This window comes from Coregonus clupeaformis, chromosome 35 (genome assembly GCF_020615455.1).
Source record: "Coregonus clupeaformis isolate EN_2021a chromosome 35, ASM2061545v1, whole genome shotgun sequence".
Classification (NCBI taxonomy): domain Eukaryota; kingdom Metazoa; phylum Chordata; class Actinopteri; order Salmoniformes; family Salmonidae; genus Coregonus; species Coregonus clupeaformis.
The window spans coordinates 7,082,373-7,101,020 of NC_059226.1; the positions used below are offsets into that span (position 1 = coordinate 7,082,373).

The following is an 18,648-nucleotide window of genomic DNA, read 5'->3' on the forward strand; positions in this document are numbered from 1 at the left end:
GACCTCACTAAATGCTTGTGTTTGAATGGAAGCAAGTCCCCACAGCATATTAATGCCCATGATTTTGGAATGAGATGTTCGACGAGCAGGTGTCCACAAACACTACATGACCAAAAGTATCTTCTGAATGCTGTTGGGCCAATGACAACATCACCTGTGGTGCGCTCAGTTTGATTGAACGTTTGCTATGTTGCGTAACAGTTTGTACTGAAAGACACATTTCCCAAAAACATTCTTGAACAGACTGAGGTGTGGCAGGGTGTGGCTTGAAGCAGTGAGTGGGTTAGCGTTGATTGCACTTGATTTGGAACCGGGCTGCCTCCCGGCGTGAGCCGGTTGCACCGTTCTGGCCGACAGCAAAGTCGGCTCAAAACAAAAGTGACTTAGGTTAAGCACGTGGGGTATTGTATAGGATTCAGTGTTCACATGCAAAAGTGACACTATGTGCCTTCCCAATGAAAACGTCTGAAAATTCAAACATATGTTTCTGAACGATTCACCATGCTGTATTGATGACAATATGACCAAGCGGCATAGATTATAGTTTCATTTGAGCAGGGCGCGCCTTCCTCCGGCTTCGCCCGGTCACGTGACGACCATAGCCTGGTTCAACCCGGGGCAGCTTAAATCGAATCCCATCAATGAATGACATATTTAAAAAGGGGATATATGCAATTGCTACATCCATTTTTTTTTTTACTTAGAAATTATATGTACCCATTGATTCTTTAAGAATATAACTTATAAATGCCTCATGAGCTTAGTTCAGCTGGCATACCCCAACAGAACACAAAATATAACCTTGTTTTACTTCAATATTGGTAAAGAAAGTAGACGTAAACAAACACTATCACAGGACGCTGCTGAGGGGGGACAGCTCATAATAATGGCCAGAACAGAGCGCATGGAATGTCATCAAATACATGGAAACCATGTGTTTGAAGTATTTTATACCATTCCACTCCTGCCATTACCACGAGCCCATCCTCCACAATTAAGGTACCACCAACCTCCTGTGCACTATATAGCCTTAAAACATGTTTAAAACTATAATTTGGATATCTTGGACAGTCATTCCTTGCACCCTTGGCTCTGTCTATGAATTTGAGTGATTATATTTCTCCAGCCCCACCCCTCAGTTTTTTACCAAAACAGGGGCGGGGAACCTCTTATGGTTTCAACTCCTGATTCCCGCTTTAAAAGTGCAGCGGTGCATTTTGAACCCACAACCCCTCCTAGTTTTTCAACTGGAAGTTCAGAACTGCATCATTTCCAATTAATTGAACGTTACACTACGTTTCTTTCATACTGAACGCAGCCCTGAGGATGATCTCATTTTGGGAACCAATTAAACATCCGGTGAAAATAAAAGGGCAGTTTAAAACTACCACTGACAACCATTGCATTTGATAGAAAGTCATTTCACAGGCTAAAGAAAATTGGATGGAAGTGGAGTACAGTTTGAGCTGAAATTGCCCAACACCTCTGTGATAGTTTCACTGAGGGCTGATTGTGAGAGGGACACAGTTCTGTGCTGTACCTTTGGTGTGCTGGTCTCCAGGATGCTAAGGGCCTGGGAGAAGGCCTGCTCTGCATTGCGGCAGCGCTGGTCGGTCAGGGCCGTGTGGGCTTCCTGCACAGCTGACACCAGTGCATCCCGCACACTGGGGTCTCTGGAGCTGCCTGATACCGTCTGAGTGGGAAGGGATATCAGTGAGTCACTAATAACACACAAAGTTCTCTAAACAAACATGTAGGTGAAAACTACTTCTGTAGAAAAAAACAATTTAATGGGATGAATATACTATGTTTCAGAGCCAGGGAGGTGGTGGGTTAGACTCGCAGGAGGGGAGGCCACAGTACATTTTGATAATGAGATGCATGCCATTAGTACGGAGGAAAAGTTCAAAAGTTATGGCAAGAAATACAAGGCAGGAAATGCACCAGCATTTGTTTTGCGTTGTGAAACCAACTGAAATTCTGTTTGAGCTGTAACATGAGATCATTGCCACACGACGTGTCTACCTTTTCCTTTGACTGCTTGTTTCTGCTCTTCCCTTTCGATTTCTCTGAAGCGCTGGGCTCTGGCTTGCTGATCTTTTTATCAGCCATTTCACTGAAAAGAAACATAACTTTTAGGAGTTGAAAATGCTAACTTTCGCTGAGTAGCCTACTGTAGTCAATGGCACTGTACAAAAAACTTGACTGAATATCTCCAGTGTTACTTGCACAGATCTGTAGGCAGTTGGTGTACAACATGATTCAACAAGCACTGTCAAGCATTAACCAAGTTAGCAAGAACACACATACCACACACACGCACCCCACAAAACTTCTAATGTAAACTAACGCGTGTCTTACGTGCTTTTCCTATACACAATTTTAAAAAGAACAACGATTCAGATTCTTGGTAGTGTTCAATAAAGCAGTTACGAAGTGAAACAGAAAATATCCATTGCTTCAGATAAAGCCTGCATTCTTTTTCCACTGCAGGGGTGGACCAAAACACTTAATTTGCCATCATACTGTTCATTAGTGTTGTCACGACACCATATATTTAAAAAATAAATCAGGTTTGGTATCACGATACTTGATACAATACTCCGGCAAAAAAAAAAAGGCGTATTATTAGCCATAGTCACAGAATGGCACTTGATCCAGACAGATCTTTTGAGTTCAATATCATTACATTTTTTAATGCATGCATTAATGAACCTATTTGGCTGTTTTTTTAACCAAAATACATAACGGTAATCATTCATTTGAATGGCAAATCTCTATTGATAAACTGGGTAAATTAAGTAGCATATGACTATTCACAATACAGGTGAAAGCATATTCAATAGGAATGTGTGCATGCATTGAGTTATTGAGCTTGTTTTGGCTGATTTCATGGGGCTACAGATGAGAAACAAATCTGCTTCCCTTCCATCTGGGACTTCTATTATACTGATCAACAATATTTACATAGAAGAAGCAATCTCTTTTATAAAAGTGTGCTCTCTCTTTAAGACCCATGATGTCATTCACACACCGTCAGTTCGAGGTTTGAACAAAGATAATCTGGAGGAGGCGGGGAGACTGAATAAAGTTGTGACAATCAGCTTTGAAATCTGAAATATTTTGAGTTATGATTAGCATATTATCAAAATTCAAGGTACTGAATTTATGTTAGCTTCAGCTGTAAGCTAGCATAGAAAGTTAGCCTACAAAGCTGGAACCTAGCGGTATCTTCTTACATTTTAAAGTGTTCTAGCCTGTAATGGAATTTATTTTGCCAAGAGTAATTAACAGTTTCAACATCCCGTGTTGCACTATTCAAGTGTGTTAACTTCTGTGCAGCATAAGTGGTGTCAGGGTTGGGTAGGTTACTTTCTAAATGTAATCTGTTACAGTTACCTGTTCGATTGTAAACGGTCACCTAACTTTTGGCTTACCCAAACTCAGTAACATGATTACTTTCCCCGTAAGAGGCATTAGAAGACAAAAACGAATATTACCAATTGAACGACATCTATTGCAGGATAAAATCAATGTTAGCGTTTACATAGCTGGCCATAAATGAATGTTGCATTTGACTCTTCTAACGCATTGCTTTCTACTACAAATAGGATTAGGCTATATCTTTACATTAAAAACCTCTCTCAATCAGTAGATGACATGCAACCTCTGACAGAAGTACCGAACCATTTTATGTTCTAGTATCAAAAAAGTACTGAAGTTTCGGTATACCGTGCAACACCCTACTGTTCATATGCACCAACTTTACCACTAGTTGAACGGCATTGCTTTACGCCAAAGATGCCCATTTGGGATCAATATACTGCAATAAATCGTTCTTCCCCACTCAACAGAAGACCTGGTCTGTTGGTCTGGCAGTGAGGTAAGCCTAATGTATTACAAACCCTGAAAAAAGATTGAACATAAAACTCACCCTTTCGTCTCTTTAGGCGCCTTGGTATTATTATCCACCGAATGTGCTCTTCCTGCACCTTTCACTAGGAAGAAAAGGGTTAGCTTCTGAAAACTCAGAGAAGAAAACATGATGCTCCCTGTGCAAAACCAGCAACTTGGCAAAGAAAGTGGTGGCATGTGCTCTTAAAGAGACAGCTCAAGGAAGTCAAAAACAACCAGAAGGTTATGATAGGCTGCAAGACAACAACTGGCTGAACTTGTTAGGTATTGACATAAGCAACTGACTTACAGTACCAGTCAGAAGTTTGGACACACATACTCATTCCAGGGTTTTCTTCATTTTTTACATTGTAGAATAATAGTGAAGACATCAAAATTTTATATTTGAGATTCTTCAAATAGCCACCCTTTGCCTTGATGACAGCTTTGCACACTTGGCATTCTCTCAACCAGCTTCATGAGGTAGTCACCTGGAATGCATTTCAATTAACAGGTGTGCCTTCTTAAAAGTTAATTTGTGTAATTTCTTCCCTTCTGAATGCGTTTTGAGCCAATCAGTTGTGTTGTGACAAGGTACGGGTGGTATACAGAAGATAGCCCTATTTGGTAAAAGACCAAGTCCATATTATGGCAAGAACAGCTCAAATAAGCAAAGAGAAACAACAATCCATCATTACTTTAAGACATGAAGGTCAGTCAATACGGAACATTTCAAGAACTTTGAAAGTTTCTTCAAGTGCAGTCACAAAAACCATCAGGCGGCATGATGAAACTGGCTCTCATGAGGACCGCCACAGGAAAGGAAGACCCAGAGTTACCTCTGCTGCAGAGCACAAGTTCCTTAGAGTTAAATGCACCTCAGATTGCAGCCCAAATAAATGCTTCACAGAGTTCAAGTAACAGACACATCTCAACATCAACTGTTCAGAGGAGACTGCGTGAATCAGGCATTCATGGTCGAATTGCTGCAAAGAAACCACTACTAAAGGACACCAATAAGAAGAAGAGACTTGCTCAGGCCAAGAAACACGAGCAGTGGAAATCTGTCCTTTAGTCTGATGAGTCCAAATGTGAGATTTTTGGATCCAACCGCCGTGTCTTTGTGAGAGACAGTGTAGGTGAACGGATGATCTCCGCATGTGTGGTTCCCACCGTGAAGCATGGAGGAGGTGGTGGGATGGTGCTTTGCTGGTGACACTGTCTGATTTATTTAGAATTCAAGGCACACTTAACCAGCATGGCTAACAAAGCATTCTGCAGCGATACGCCATCACATCTGGTTTGCGCTTAGTGGGACTATCATTTGTTTTTCAACAGGACAATGACCCAACACACCTCCAGGCTGTGTAAAGGCTATTTGACCAAGAAGGAGAGTGATGGAGTGCTGCATCACATGACCTGGCATCCACAATCACCCGACCTCAACCCAATTGAGATGGTTTGGGATGTGTTGGACCGCAGAGTGAAGGAAATGCAGCCAACAAGTGCTCAGCATATGTGGGAACTCCTTCAAGACTGTTGGAAAAGCATTCCAGGTGAAGCTGGTTGAGAGAATGCCAAGAGTGTGCAAAGCTGTCATCAAGGCAAAGGGTGGCTATTTGAAGAACCTCAAATATAAAATACATTTTTGATTTGTTTAACATTGGTTTTGGTTACTACATGATTTAATGTGTTATTTCATAGTTTTGATGTCTTCACTATTATTCTACAATGTAGAAAATTGTAAAAATAAAGAAAAACCCTTGAGTGAGTAGGTGTGTCCAAACTTTTGACTTGTACTGTATATCAAAAGCATCTCTAGAGGAACCTAAACATCTGCATTGTATTTAATGCATTGTTATGATGAGTTTCTCTGGTGTCAAGTAATTCAGGATGCAATAGTATACTTAAACAATTATATGGGTAGTTAATACAAAAATATTTAATAGAGACAGTACCGGGTTCGTCTAACAAATGGCACATGCTTTGCCTCTTGTCATCCGAACTACTAGACAAAGAAAATCTATCTTCTTATAGTCCATGTTATATATTAAATAAATATATTATAAATAATATATATAAAAAGTTTAAAAATTTTGTAAAGTGGTTGTCCCACTGGCTATCATAAGGTGAATGCACCAATTTGTAAGTCGCTCTGGATAAGAGCGTCTGCTAAATGACGTAAATGTAATATTGCTTCCACAACATCTGGTAACCATCAGTTGGCACTCCCTTCTTTGATGGTATTAACTTGTACCCCAAGTCAGTATATTACATCTATCAATCATTCTAAGATAAACTTCAGTAAGCTCCCTCGACATACTGGAATCCTTGGTATTCAGACCTTGTGGTTCCCAAGAGTCACCTATCTAATAGATTTAACCTTGTTCCCACAACACCATAAAAAGACATAACATGCATAAAAACAAAAAAGCCAAACTATATTTGCTTCCATTTAAACTGAACAAAAAGAAACGCAACAACTCCAAAGATTTTGCTGAGTTACAGTTCATATAAGGAAATCAGTCAATTGAAATAAATTAATTTGGCCCTAATCTATGGATTTCACATGACTGGGCAGGGGCGCAGACATGGGTGGGCCTGGGAGGGCATAGGCCCACCCACTGGGGAGCCAGGCCCAGCCAATCAATGATTTTGTCCCCACAAAAGGGCTTTATTACAGACAAATACTCCTCAGCAGCCCCCCCTCTTTTAGTCCCCAGAACAAGGTGCACCTGTGTAATGATCATGCTATTTAATCAGCTTCTTGATATGCCATACATGTCAGGTGGATGGATTATCTTGACAAAGGATAAAATGCTCAATGACTGGGATTTAAACAAATTTGTACACAACATTTGAGAGAAATATGCTTTTTGTGCATATGGAACATTTCTGGGATGTTTTTCAGCGCATGAAACATGGGACCAGCACTTTACATGTTGCGTTTATATTGTTGTTCAGTGCATTTCAACCCTAACAGAAGAGTTAATTTCTAGCAAATTAGAAATAGTAGCCAAAAACCTCTTACCTGGTTGTGTCTGGCTTTCCACCTTGACTTCTGAGCCCTGTGTTTGGTGACATGAAAAACAATTAAGAAATAAACAATTATTCCTAAAACATGGATGACAGACTGAACAAAAATAGAAAAACGCAATATGTAACAATTTCAAAGATTTTACTGAGTTACAGTTCATATAAGGAACATCTGTGAATTTAAAATTCATTAGATCCTAATCTATGGATTTTATATGAGCTGCTGGATATTGACGGGAACTGGAACACGTCAATCTAGAGCATCCCAAACAAGCTCAATGGGTGACATAGGTCTGGTGAATATGCAGGCCATGGAAGAACTGGGACATTTTCAGCTTCCAGGAATTGTGTCCAGATCCTTGCGACATGGGGCTGTGCATTATCATGCTGAAACATGAGAAATGGCGGCGGATGAATAGCACGACAATGGGCCTCAGGATCTCGTCACGGTATCTCTGTGCATTCAATTTGCCATCGATAAAATGCTATTGTTTTCGTAGCTTATGCCTGCCAATACCATAACCCCACCATGGGGCACTCTGTTCACAACGTTGACGTCAGCATACCACTCGCCCACACAACGCCATCTGCCTGGTACAGTTGAAACCGGGATTCATCCGTGAAGAGCACACTTCAACAGCGTGCCAGTGAGCATTTGCCCACTGAAGTTGTCGTAGAAATGTTATCAATATACTTATTAAAAATCAAAGTTCTTAAAGAGTTTTTGTAGAATCAAGATATACTTTATTACACAGAGCAACAAAAGCCGAGCTGATCTGCAGAGCAACTAACTCCCAATACTTGGCCCTCAGTTTATATACAATTTCCATTTCTGCTCATTTTACATACTTTTTAGCTTAAACCTTCCCAGTTCAGTTTCTCCACTATTGTTTCCAAACTTTCATATTTTGACTGCTCCGCCCACTCTATTTATGATAGTGGCGAAATCTGACTTCTCCTCCTATATATTCAGTTTGAAAACAATAGTGGCAGAACAAAGCTTTCTCATGTACAAAATAACAGAGCCATCTCCTGGCTCTGCTCTGTTTATTCTAAAACATATTTATCGATACTTAAATATAGTTTAAACATGGCAGGTCTATAACCAATTCTCGACTATATACATTTAAGACATTCCTAATGCAATGCCTCATACATAACAGTATATCAATCAAGAGCCATGTCCTGACTCTGGCTCAGACTCCCTCCTTGTGTACCACACTCCGTATTCACCTAGTCGTACTGCTTGTCTTTATGATTAACTATGTTTTAATCTTTATAGTCTTAAAATATTTACTATGTTTAACCTATGGTCTGACCTTGTGTATCACTCGGTACAATGGCTCTGTATGGTCTACTGAAAAATACCCAACAAAGTCTGTTATGACGCCAAGCTGCAGTCAGGTCAAGACCCTGGTGAGGACGACGAGCACGCAGGCGTCCCTGAAATGATTTCTGACAGTTTGTGCAGAAATTCTTTGGTTGTGCAAACCCACATTTTCATCAGCTGTCTGGGTGGCTGGAGAAATGCTCACTAACAGGGATGTAAACAAATTTGTGCACCAAATTTGAGAGAACTAAGCTTTTTGTGCCTATGGAAAATGTCTGGGATCTTTTATTTCAGCTCATGAAACATGGGACCAACACTTTACATGTTGCATTTATATATTTGTTCAGTGCATTTGGTCTGCAAAACAGTCCTAACAGTATTACTCACAAAAGGACTTATTTAGAAACATTACAATGTCCATGAGATGATGTCAATTCTATAGCTGATCAAACAGCTCATTGATCAGTGCACAACACAATCACCAGTTGCTGTACTTAAAACTACTCTTGGATTAAGTCCTGTTTGTACTCTGCAAGGACTTTTTTGTGGACAAAATGTGTCACCCTGAATGTAATTCATAGATTAGGGTACTGAAAGTTGAGGCTGAGGTCTGAGTAACTGACCTTGTTCTCAGGAGCAGTGTTTTTAGTGGAAGGCTCAACCTTACTGGTGGGTTTAGCAGTCTGTTGTTGTGACTCTGTTGTGTCTGCTCTGGTGGTACTCTCTGTTCTGTAGATAACAGTAAAAACACCAGGGTTACACAAATTAAAAATGATCCACAAATGCATGATTGCCATTGGTTCGTAAACACTATTGTACATACCTTCTACTTGAAACTTTCTTAGCTGCAGTTTTATTCAGTCTTCCAACTAGAAATGAATAGTTTATACACATGAAAAGAAACATCACAATCAAAGATATTACATACAGACTGAATGATCTAGCAAAACCAGACTAGATCTTTCAACAAACAATTCTAAACTTAGAACAATTTAGAGGAAAAACTGCTTTTGAGGAACAAGGAACAGAGCTGGTAAAACAACCACAACCTACCCAAGACTCAGATTACAAGAGTAATGAAAGGAAATACATACCGTAAACCAATGGCAGGACATTGTAGGCTACTTCTGTTTGACCACAACATAAACAAAGATGTTTCTCCTCCATATCTTCCCCCAAAGGACCTGAACTTAATGTCTTAATATGAAGGCACCCTCTGGGTAGGGTTAGGATTAGCCACCCCCACTTCCTACTATTGGTTATGCAAAAAATCTATGGCCACTGTCAGCATATGACAGAGGTGTATCGGTCTTCGCATGAAGAATGCACTGCAAATGGGACAAGCTCTTGTGAGGGTTTTTAACCGTCCCTCTGATTGGTCATGGTAATCGCTAGGAGTTTTACAAGGCGCCAAATTAGTCTTGGTAACCACAAGCCACATTTTACAATCACCCCCGAATTTATCCTAGTAATTCTTATGGTTTCCTACAAGATCAGCTGGTTTTAATATGAAGTTCAGTGGGTGAATTTCCCCGTTACCTTTGCGTTCCTCTGCCTGGTGGCGCTTGCTCTCCTCGATCTCTATGTTGAACTTGGCATATTGCTGCAGCAGGTCCTTCATGCCCTCTGAGTCAGCCTTGCACAGGGTCTGGCCCCACTCGTTGGCCTCTATCGCCCGCTTGTGTTCCCCCAGGAGGAACAGCGCCTCACAGTACCGGTAGTGACCCTGCCATACACAGACCACAGGGGAGGGGAAGATACCATAATTCACAGCCATACAGACATCTTTTTAGGAATGTTGGTACTTTGGGCATTAACATTCCATTACAATCACGCCACATATCCTTTTTGTAGAGTGTTGAGGCATCTCACACTGAAAAAAACATTTCGATTTCAGTTCAATAGAACTAGCTAGCTTGTCAGTCAATCAGAACAAAGAGCTCATTAAAATGTATTCATTTCACCACCATCAGTGGGTTTGATCCTCAGAAATTTCTGATAAACCTTGCTTAAAGGGATAGTTCGGGATTCTGGCAACGAAGCCCTTTATCTACTTCCCCAGGGTCAGATGAATTTGTGGATACCATTTTTATGTCTCTGCGTTTGAAGGAAGTTGCCAACTAGCTTTAGCAGAATTGCTAACTAGCATTAGCATGACTGGAAGTCTATGGGAACAGCTAGCATACGCAGAGACAAAAATGGTATCCACGAGTTCATCTGACTCTGAGGAAGTAGATAAATCCTGAAATATCCCTTTAAGCTGAGGGCAATCGCACTGGAAATTCAGATGTGACTGGGAGAATTACATTTACATTTGCGTCATTTAGCAGACGCTCTTATCCAGAGCGACTTACAAATTGCTTACCTTTGCCCACTCTGGTTGTATTAAAGTGGCTCGTTTTCCATCACCAACAGCTTTTCTGTAACAACAAATAATGCCTTTGATCAGTAAACATGTTTAACAGGTCTGTGTAACAGTGTCCTACACAAACAGGTTTGTTTATAGTTTGTGAAGGACTTACAGATATTTTTCACTACGGATATAGCAAAGCGCTCGGTTCCCATAGATAATGTGGTTTTCAGGGCTGAAAAATAGATAGGATTATGTTATCAAACAATAATGAATTCAATGACATACAAATAAAGATTATTTATGAGTAGTCAAAGTATCCCATTCTGGTCCATTTTGACAGACAAAATGGGAAAGAAAGTCGTGATAGAGGTCAAGTAGTGTTTACACTTCAGAGACATTTATGGTGCCATAAATTGACATGTTCAGCAGGGTGTTAGTCACTTGAATAAAACACATGGATACCCCATGAAATCAAAGGTACCTTGACACCAGGGACAATAACACATTGGGAAGAGGTAATGCACAGATAATCAGAGAACATGGGAAACTGCCTGACTTGTTATATTGTCCTCAAACATACAAATAGTATGTAAATCAGATGTTAAAACCACTAAAAAATACAACTTACTGATATTTGATGGCTTTTGAGTAACACTTGACTGCTGCATCATATTTCTTTTTCTGAAATTGATCATTTCCTCTAGTCTTCATCTCTTCACTTTTCTGAGCAAATAAGGAGGGGGAAAAAGTTTACAAAATCCTAATAGAAAACACGTCAACAGAATGAATGTAATGTAAATCCAGAGATATGATTTACACTAACCTATCTATCAACTTAGTTAATCACAAAAATACATTATCTGCTGTACTGTACATCTTCTAAAACATTATCAGGGGTTGGATCCGGTTCAGGGAATAGAACAGAAAACTGGAAAATAACAAAATTGTTGAAGGAATATAAATGGAAAGAAAGTGATCCATACCGTTCCGGAACGTCGCCGTTATTTTAAAAGCATGGGAACCGGTTAATAAAGTTATTTTACGTTCCAGGAATTTTTTTCTAGTCCCACAACACACCTTAACAAAGTGCCTATGCAAAGCCCTCACTCGGTTACTCAGAAACTTATTCCAGGATCTGCCTGCAAAATGAAAACCTTTGCCTGTGCATGTTTAGGCTACCTGCCCCTCCCAAAGAATAGACTACTGTGCTGACGTTACAAGCTTGATTCAGAAGATAGATTTTTAATTAGCTACAGAAGAATGGATTAACTTTTTCAATGCTAGTTAAGGATTCTATAGACCTAGTTATCACATTTCACGTTGGATTTATTAACAACAAAAAACATTTTTTATTCTGGTACCACTCTGCACACAAGCTTGTTAGCTAGCTCAAAGGAAATGCAAAGTTCCTCTATAGAAGCCACTCTTCCTAGGTATAATTTTGTGGACGTAATTTAGATAATGCATGTCATAACAAGATTCCCAGCGCTTCAACCCTCCTCAACCCTCTCTCGCTCTCTCCCCACCCGCATAATAAAATAAATATGTTATTTCACAGGCTAAAAAAAGGAACAATATAAACAGTACTTTTTTGGTTCGAACCGGTTCAGAACATTATTTGCTGATCGGAACAAATTGTGGTTCTGTTCAGAAATGTTGGTTCCAACCGAATTACTACAATCGTCACCATCTTTACATAAAATAAGGAGAGGGCATTGGGTCCTTAAAGGATGACAAATTATGATAAATTACAGGGGTTTTTTCTTACCTCAATAGACCATTGGCAGGGGCCCTGTGCAAGCTCTCGCATCATTTTTTTTCTGTTGACTCCCATAGCCTGTGTATAGTGGGAATCTGATGAGAGAAGAAGTTCATGTTCGTATTGGGACCCATTCACTGTTAACCAAGTAGCCAGAGCAGGATAAACCATGTCATATTTTATTCCCAGTAACCTGTCAAACCTCTAAACTCTAGCCCAATGGATTCAAAGTCGGGATCACAAGGGAATTGCAGTGGGGGTCACCAAATAAAATACAAATTGTATTTTTTTTTTTTTTGGGGGCAAACAGTTAAGAATACAGATTGTATGGGACAATATACAAACATTTCAGAAATAACCTCAGGTATTTATTGGTTCTTAATTTTGATTACAAAAATTACATGTAATGAATTGAACGTTATTTGATTTAAAAAAAAATTGAATTGGTAATCAGCTGAAAAAGTTTGAATACCACTGCTCTAACATATCTACCATGTTTTACCTTTCAGCCTCTAAGCTACCTACCACTAAGCCCTAAATGGGTATAAGATCTAGTGTGAGAAGGCTGTAAAAACACATCGTTATGAGGCTTACACAGACAGTATATCATCAGACCACCATATTAACAGCAATGGAGGACACTGCCTGACTGAGTGGTTCTTACACTCAGTGAAGATGAGCTGCAGGGCGGCAAAGCAGTTCCCTCTGGGGCCCAGCTCCTCAACCCGCTGCTTGATGCGGGGCTCTCCTGTCCGCTCCAGCCAGTGTATCGCTTCGTCCAGGACCTCTGGCACATGCTGCCACAGAGTTACCAGTCAACAAAACACATTTTAGTCTTAACCATCCTCCCAATAATTATTAACTTGTATAGCGCTTTTTACTACAGAAAATAAATTCAAAGCACATAAAACATGTTTGTTTTTTTAAATTGAGATGGTACAGATGGAGATTGAACGTCTCCATTTTGGCTTCGGATGAAAGGGTGGGGGTTGAGGCAGTTTGTATTGGAAAGGCAGTGTAGCTTCAGCGGAGGGGGCATCGATGGTACAGCCTGAGAGAGACAAAGTCTGACAAACAGGCCCGGGCCGCTTCATCAGTGTACCACTTCCGCTTCTCCGACAGTCAGTTCCTCCATAGGACCCACTCTTCCGTAGGTACTGGTCCTCACCTGGGTGATGCCACGGCTGCTGAAAAGCCACCACATCTTGGCAGTGGGCAGCAGGTAGCTTAGTGGTTAAGAGCGTTGTGCCAGTAACCGAAAGGTCGCTGGTTCTAATCCCCGAGCCGACTAGGTGAAAAATCTGTCGATGTGCCCTTGAGCAAGGCACTTAACCCTAATTGCTCCTGTAAGTCGCTCTGGATAAGAGCGTCTGCTAAATGACTAAAATGTAAAAATGTTAACGGTTAAGAACAGTTCCTGAGCCTCTTCTGCAATCTCTGGACACAGCATGCAGTACTTACTGCAATTCTTCCCGACAAATTAAACAAATCCGGGGCTGCATTATTTGAATCCAAACAACCATCCAGCTTGCTAGCTATAAGCCAAAAAATATATACTTTTCATCCCGATTCTGCAACTGAGTCAAGACCAAAAAAACCTAAATATATATAATTGTGTACAATATTTACAGAGCTCTCTGCCTAGGCGACTCCACGGCAACCATAAGACAATACACCAAATCGGCAATGGGTGGGAAGATAATGCGCACCAGGTTGCTAGATATTCCATGCGACAAATCAGGTTGAGGGTGACTTATAACCGGTGCCCCTGCACATTGACTCTGTACCAGTACCCCCTGTATATAGCCTCGCTACTGTTATTTTAATGCTTTTATTTTTTACTTACAGTTGTCGGAAGTTTACATACACCTTAGCCAAATACATTTAAACTCAGTTTTTCACAATTCCTGACATTTAATCCTAGTAAAAATTCCCTGACTTAGGTCAGTTAGGATCACCACTTTATTTTAAGAATGTGAAATGTTAGAATAATAGTAGGGAGAATAATTTATTTCAGCTTTTATTTCTTTCATCACATTCCCAGTGGGTCAGAAGTTCACATACACTGAATAGTATTTGGTAGCATTGCCTTTAAATTGCTTAACTTGGGTCAAACGTTTTGGGTAGCCTTCCACAAGCTTCCCACAATAAGTTGGGTGAATTTTTGCCCATTCCTCCTGACAGAGCTGGTGTAACTGAGTCAGGTTTGTAGGCCTCCTTGCTCACACATGCTTTTTCAGTTCTGCCCACAAATCTTCTATAGGATTGAGGTCAGGACTTTGTGATGGCCACTCCAATACCTTGACTTTGTTGTCCTTAAGCCATTTTGCCACAACTTTGGAAGTATGCTTGGGGTCATTGTCCATTTGGAAGACCCATTTGCGACCAAGCTTTAACTTCCTGACTGAGGTCTTGAGCTGTTGCTTTAATATATCCACATAATTTTCCTTCCTCATGATGCCATCTATTTTGTGAATTGCACCCGTCCCTCCTGCAGCAAAGCACCCCCACAGCATGATGCTGCCACCCCCATGCTTCACGGTTGGGATGGTGTTCTTCGGCTTACAAGCCACCCCCTTTTTCCTCCAAACATAACGATGGTCATTATGGCCGAACAGTTCTATTTTTGTGTCATCAGACCAGAGGACATTTCTCCAAAAAGTACGATCTTTGTCCCCATGTGCAGTTGCAAACCGTAGTCTGGCTTTTTATGGCGGTTTTGGAGCAGTGGCTTCTTCCTTGCTGAGCGGCCTTTGAGGTTATGTCGATATAGGACTCGTTTTACTGTGGATATAGATACTTTTGTACCCGTTTCCTCCAGCATCTTCACAAGGTCCTTTGCTGTTGTTCTGGGAATGATTTGCACTTTTCGCACCAAAGTACGTTCATCTCTAGGAGACAGAACGCGTCTCCTTCCTGAACGGTATGACCGCTGCGTGGTCCCATGGTGTTTATAGTTGCGTACTATTGTTTGTACCGTTTTCTGAGGTCTTAGCTGATTTCTTTTGATTTTCCCATGATGTCAAGCAAATAGGCACTGAGTTTGAAGGTAGGCCTTGAAATATATCCACAGGTACACCTCCAATTGACTCAAATGATGTCAATTAGCCTATCAGAAGCTTCTAAAGCCATGACATCATTTTCTGGAATTTTCCAAGCTGTTTAAAGGCACAGTCAACTTAGTGTATGTAAACTTCTGACCCACTGGAATTGTGATACAGTGAATTATAACTTAAATAATCTGTCTGTAAACAATTGTTGGAAAAATGACTTGTGTCATGCACAAAGTAGATGTCCTAACCGACTTGCCAAAACTATAGTTTGTTAACAAGACATTTGTGGAGTGGTTGAAAAACGAGTTTTAATGACTCCGACCTAAGTGTATGTAAACTTTCGACTTCAACTGTATCTATTGTTTACTTAAGACTTATTTTTCTTAAAACGGCATTGTTGGTTAAGGGCTTGTAAGTAAGCATTTCACTGTAAGGTCTACACCTGTTGTATTCGGCGCATGTGACAAATCAAATTTGATAATGCAATCAGCGATTCACATTTAAGAGCACCAAACAGGACGTTTCTGTTTCCTTTGCTTGGCTATGTACCAGCAGGGTGTAAATAGATTCCTGAGTTCTTAAAACAATGAATATTGGCACCCCACTCTGTGGCTGCCTCACAAACACTAAGTAGCATGTTGCCCCATTTTCCAGGCATGAAGAGCACATTATTGTTTTCTTATGAATAACTACTGTGCTGAGTGGATACTTCAACATTAGAAAATAGAGAAGACACCATGTTGCTCAAACATTTTTGTAAGATATGAGCAAGAGAAAGCACTGAAAATGTATCATATTTTCATTTTCAATGCGGCATAGGCATGCATTACACTTACCAAGTTAAATTTATTGCTTATCCAGATCATATGCCTTGTTTGATCTTCTAATAACTGGAAGAGAAAACAAGTGACAACATGAGCATTCTCAGATTCAACACTGCAATTCCTGTATGGTTCAATTTTGATTTTAACAAGGAACGTACACATCCTTTTTCCATCGCTCTGAGGATAGCTTCCAATATTTCTATCTTGTGCAGTCTCTTCAGACTCAAGTCATTGCTGACGCTAGAGAAAGTGAAAATAAAAAAAAGTGGGCATTAACACTCTGTACTAAGGAATGACAAATGTGAGGCAGGGGAGTTACAATTAGTTTGCAAGTCATTGGTCTTACTTTGAGTCTAGGAAGCCCACTTGAACAGCCCAGCGTGTGGTGTTGTGATTCTCTTGACGCAGCAGAATGTGGTACCAAAAGGCACACAATTGCATCAACTGGGCCGCCTTCTTTTTCAAAATGACAGGGATTTTATTCCATCGCTCATATATAACATCTGCAACATAAAACACAGAATGTGTTTACAAATGAAAATTTAAGTTATTTTTTCCATTTAATCTTCAATCACACATCAACCTCCACCTTGAAAATATGTTTGTACTCTCTGATAGTGGAGGGTCTGGATCACTCCTGTCCACTCCCAATACCCATTTCCAACCACAGTGAGTGTGTGTCAGTACTAGCTAGCTAGGTATTTATGTGTAAGGAACTAGTTAGTGTTCTCAAAATCAAATCGTATTGGTCACATACACATGTTTAGCAGATGTTCTACTTCTTACCTGGAGGTTGTAGGGCTACAAAGGGACTGTCTATGTCATAGATCTGGTGAAGAAAACGATGTTAATAATATAATGACGTACTGATACATTATATTTATTACATTGTCTATTTTCAAATGTATCTAGTAAGCTCTCCTGCCCTAAATTACTTCACTATTTCAAATGACAGTCAACCATCCTTGTTACTCACAAGTTTCGCCCCGTGTCTGATGTCGCAGTCCACAAACTCTGGACCGGAGTCTGAATCTGACATTTTGGGAAGTCTGAAACAACCAAACTAAATCATACAGATTTAGTCCAGTGACAATACACACTAAATGTTAACTAGTTAGATAACATTAAATGATCTAGCTACCTAAATTATATCAACAAACTAGCCAACTTAGCTAACTAGCTAATGCTAACTAGCTAATGCTAACTAGCTAATGCTAACTAGCTAGTACTACTCAACGAACGTGTACCAAGTTAACGTACCACATGACGGGGCTAAAACAGGCTAACTAGGTAGCTATGTTTGGAGATGGCTAACGACGTTAGTAACGTTACGTTACGTTAGTTAACTAAACCAAAATGATAGCTAGTTCCGCGTTCAAATAACTTGGCTAACAAACGTTACAACTCAATTGTGTTTCCTAACAAAAGTATAGATGAATAGATAGCGAAGTTATATATCCATCTAATAGTGAATCATTGTTTGGTTAGCTAACTGTGGGGGGGGCATCTGGCTGACTGCAAGGACCCTCGAACTCACCTTGAAAGTTAGCTAACGTTAAGCAATCGTTTGGCTAGCTAGCAACTTCGCGCAATTCTTACCTGTCTTTGCAGCGGAAAAAAAACATTTAGCTATCTCGAGCGTGAAGCACAGTTACACAAGCTACAAAAAAAGAATGTACAGCATACACCAACCTGCCTTTCTTGTTCTCTTCCTAAAATAATTTTCACTTGTATTTTATGGCGACATGCTCAGTTTACCACAGGTCAGGCGTTGCTGGCATTGTGAACATTGTGACATGAATGTCACGTCAACATACATGCGGCAACATTTCAAAATAAAAGTCTCACTGATTTTTATTTTACTTGACTCCTACAGGACGTTTTTCTGATTTAAAATCACAATAATAGTTTAAAGGGACAAACATACACGTATTGAAAAATATAATTTATTAGTGAAATCAATTAACAAAGATCGTTTTACTGTCTCATTTTTTATTTATTTTTACTACTACACCAGTTAAGAGTTGTAGTTTCAAAAAAACTAAAACAATACCAACACTGTTGCTGGAAGTATTAATGGTTTTGAACTACTGTCAACTCTTAACTGGTGTATTGCGTGATTTTAGGCATGCTCTCTCTCAGTGGCGACGTGTCATTCAGGGCAGGTGGGGCTGCCCCACCATTGTTGTTTTTTCTTCTTCTGTTTTGCATGTTATTTTGGCATTAATACATGACACATATCAGTTTGCCAACAATGTCTCCCGAGTGGCGCAGTGGTCTAAGGCACTGCATCGCAGTGCTAGCTGTGCCACTAGAGATCCTGGTTTGAATCCAGGCTCTGTCGTAGCCGGCTGTGACCGGGAGACCCATGGGGCGGCGCACAATTGGCCCAGCGTCGT

General features: G+C 40.2%; 1 protein-coding gene across 3 annotated transcripts in view; it reads right to left on the minus strand.

Annotated features, from left to right (window-relative positions):
- Positions 1-18,044, minus strand: part of LOC121550221 (E3 ubiquitin-protein ligase TTC3) — a 35,030-nt gene extending 16,986 nt beyond the window's left edge. For 2 of the 3 annotated variants that reach the window (XM_041862381.2, XM_041862379.2), the window contains exons 1-18: positions 17,942-18,044; positions 17,226-17,312; positions 17,036-17,078; positions 16,596-16,752; positions 16,408-16,489; positions 16,262-16,315; positions 13,037-13,169; positions 12,382-12,467; positions 11,242-11,336; positions 10,783-10,845; positions 10,626-10,680; positions 9,800-9,986; positions 9,084-9,129; positions 8,884-8,989; positions 6,926-6,962; positions 3,935-3,998; positions 2,026-2,116; positions 1,541-1,693 (exon numbers count right to left, since the gene is read on the minus strand). In XM_041862381.2, coding sequence (XP_041718315.2) covers positions 1,541-1,693; positions 2,026-2,116; positions 3,935-3,998; positions 6,926-6,962; positions 8,884-8,989; positions 9,084-9,129; positions 9,800-9,986; positions 10,626-10,680; positions 10,783-10,845; positions 11,242-11,336; positions 12,382-12,467; positions 13,037-13,169; positions 16,262-16,315; positions 16,408-16,489; positions 16,596-16,752; positions 17,036-17,078; positions 17,226-17,288 — 1,515 coding nt within the window. In that variant the 5' untranslated portion in view covers positions 17,289-17,312; positions 17,942-18,044. Of the gene's footprint in view, positions 1-1,540; positions 1,694-2,025; positions 2,117-3,934; positions 3,999-6,925; positions 6,963-8,883; positions 8,990-9,083; positions 9,130-9,799; positions 9,987-10,625; positions 10,681-10,782; positions 10,846-11,241; positions 11,337-12,381; positions 12,468-13,036; positions 13,170-16,261; positions 16,316-16,407; positions 16,490-16,595; positions 16,753-17,035; positions 17,079-17,225; positions 17,313-17,848; positions 17,913-17,941 lie in introns of those variants that run through there. The other variant, XM_041862380.2, reaches the window with a different exon arrangement.
- Positions 18,045-18,648: the final 604 nt, after the last annotated feature.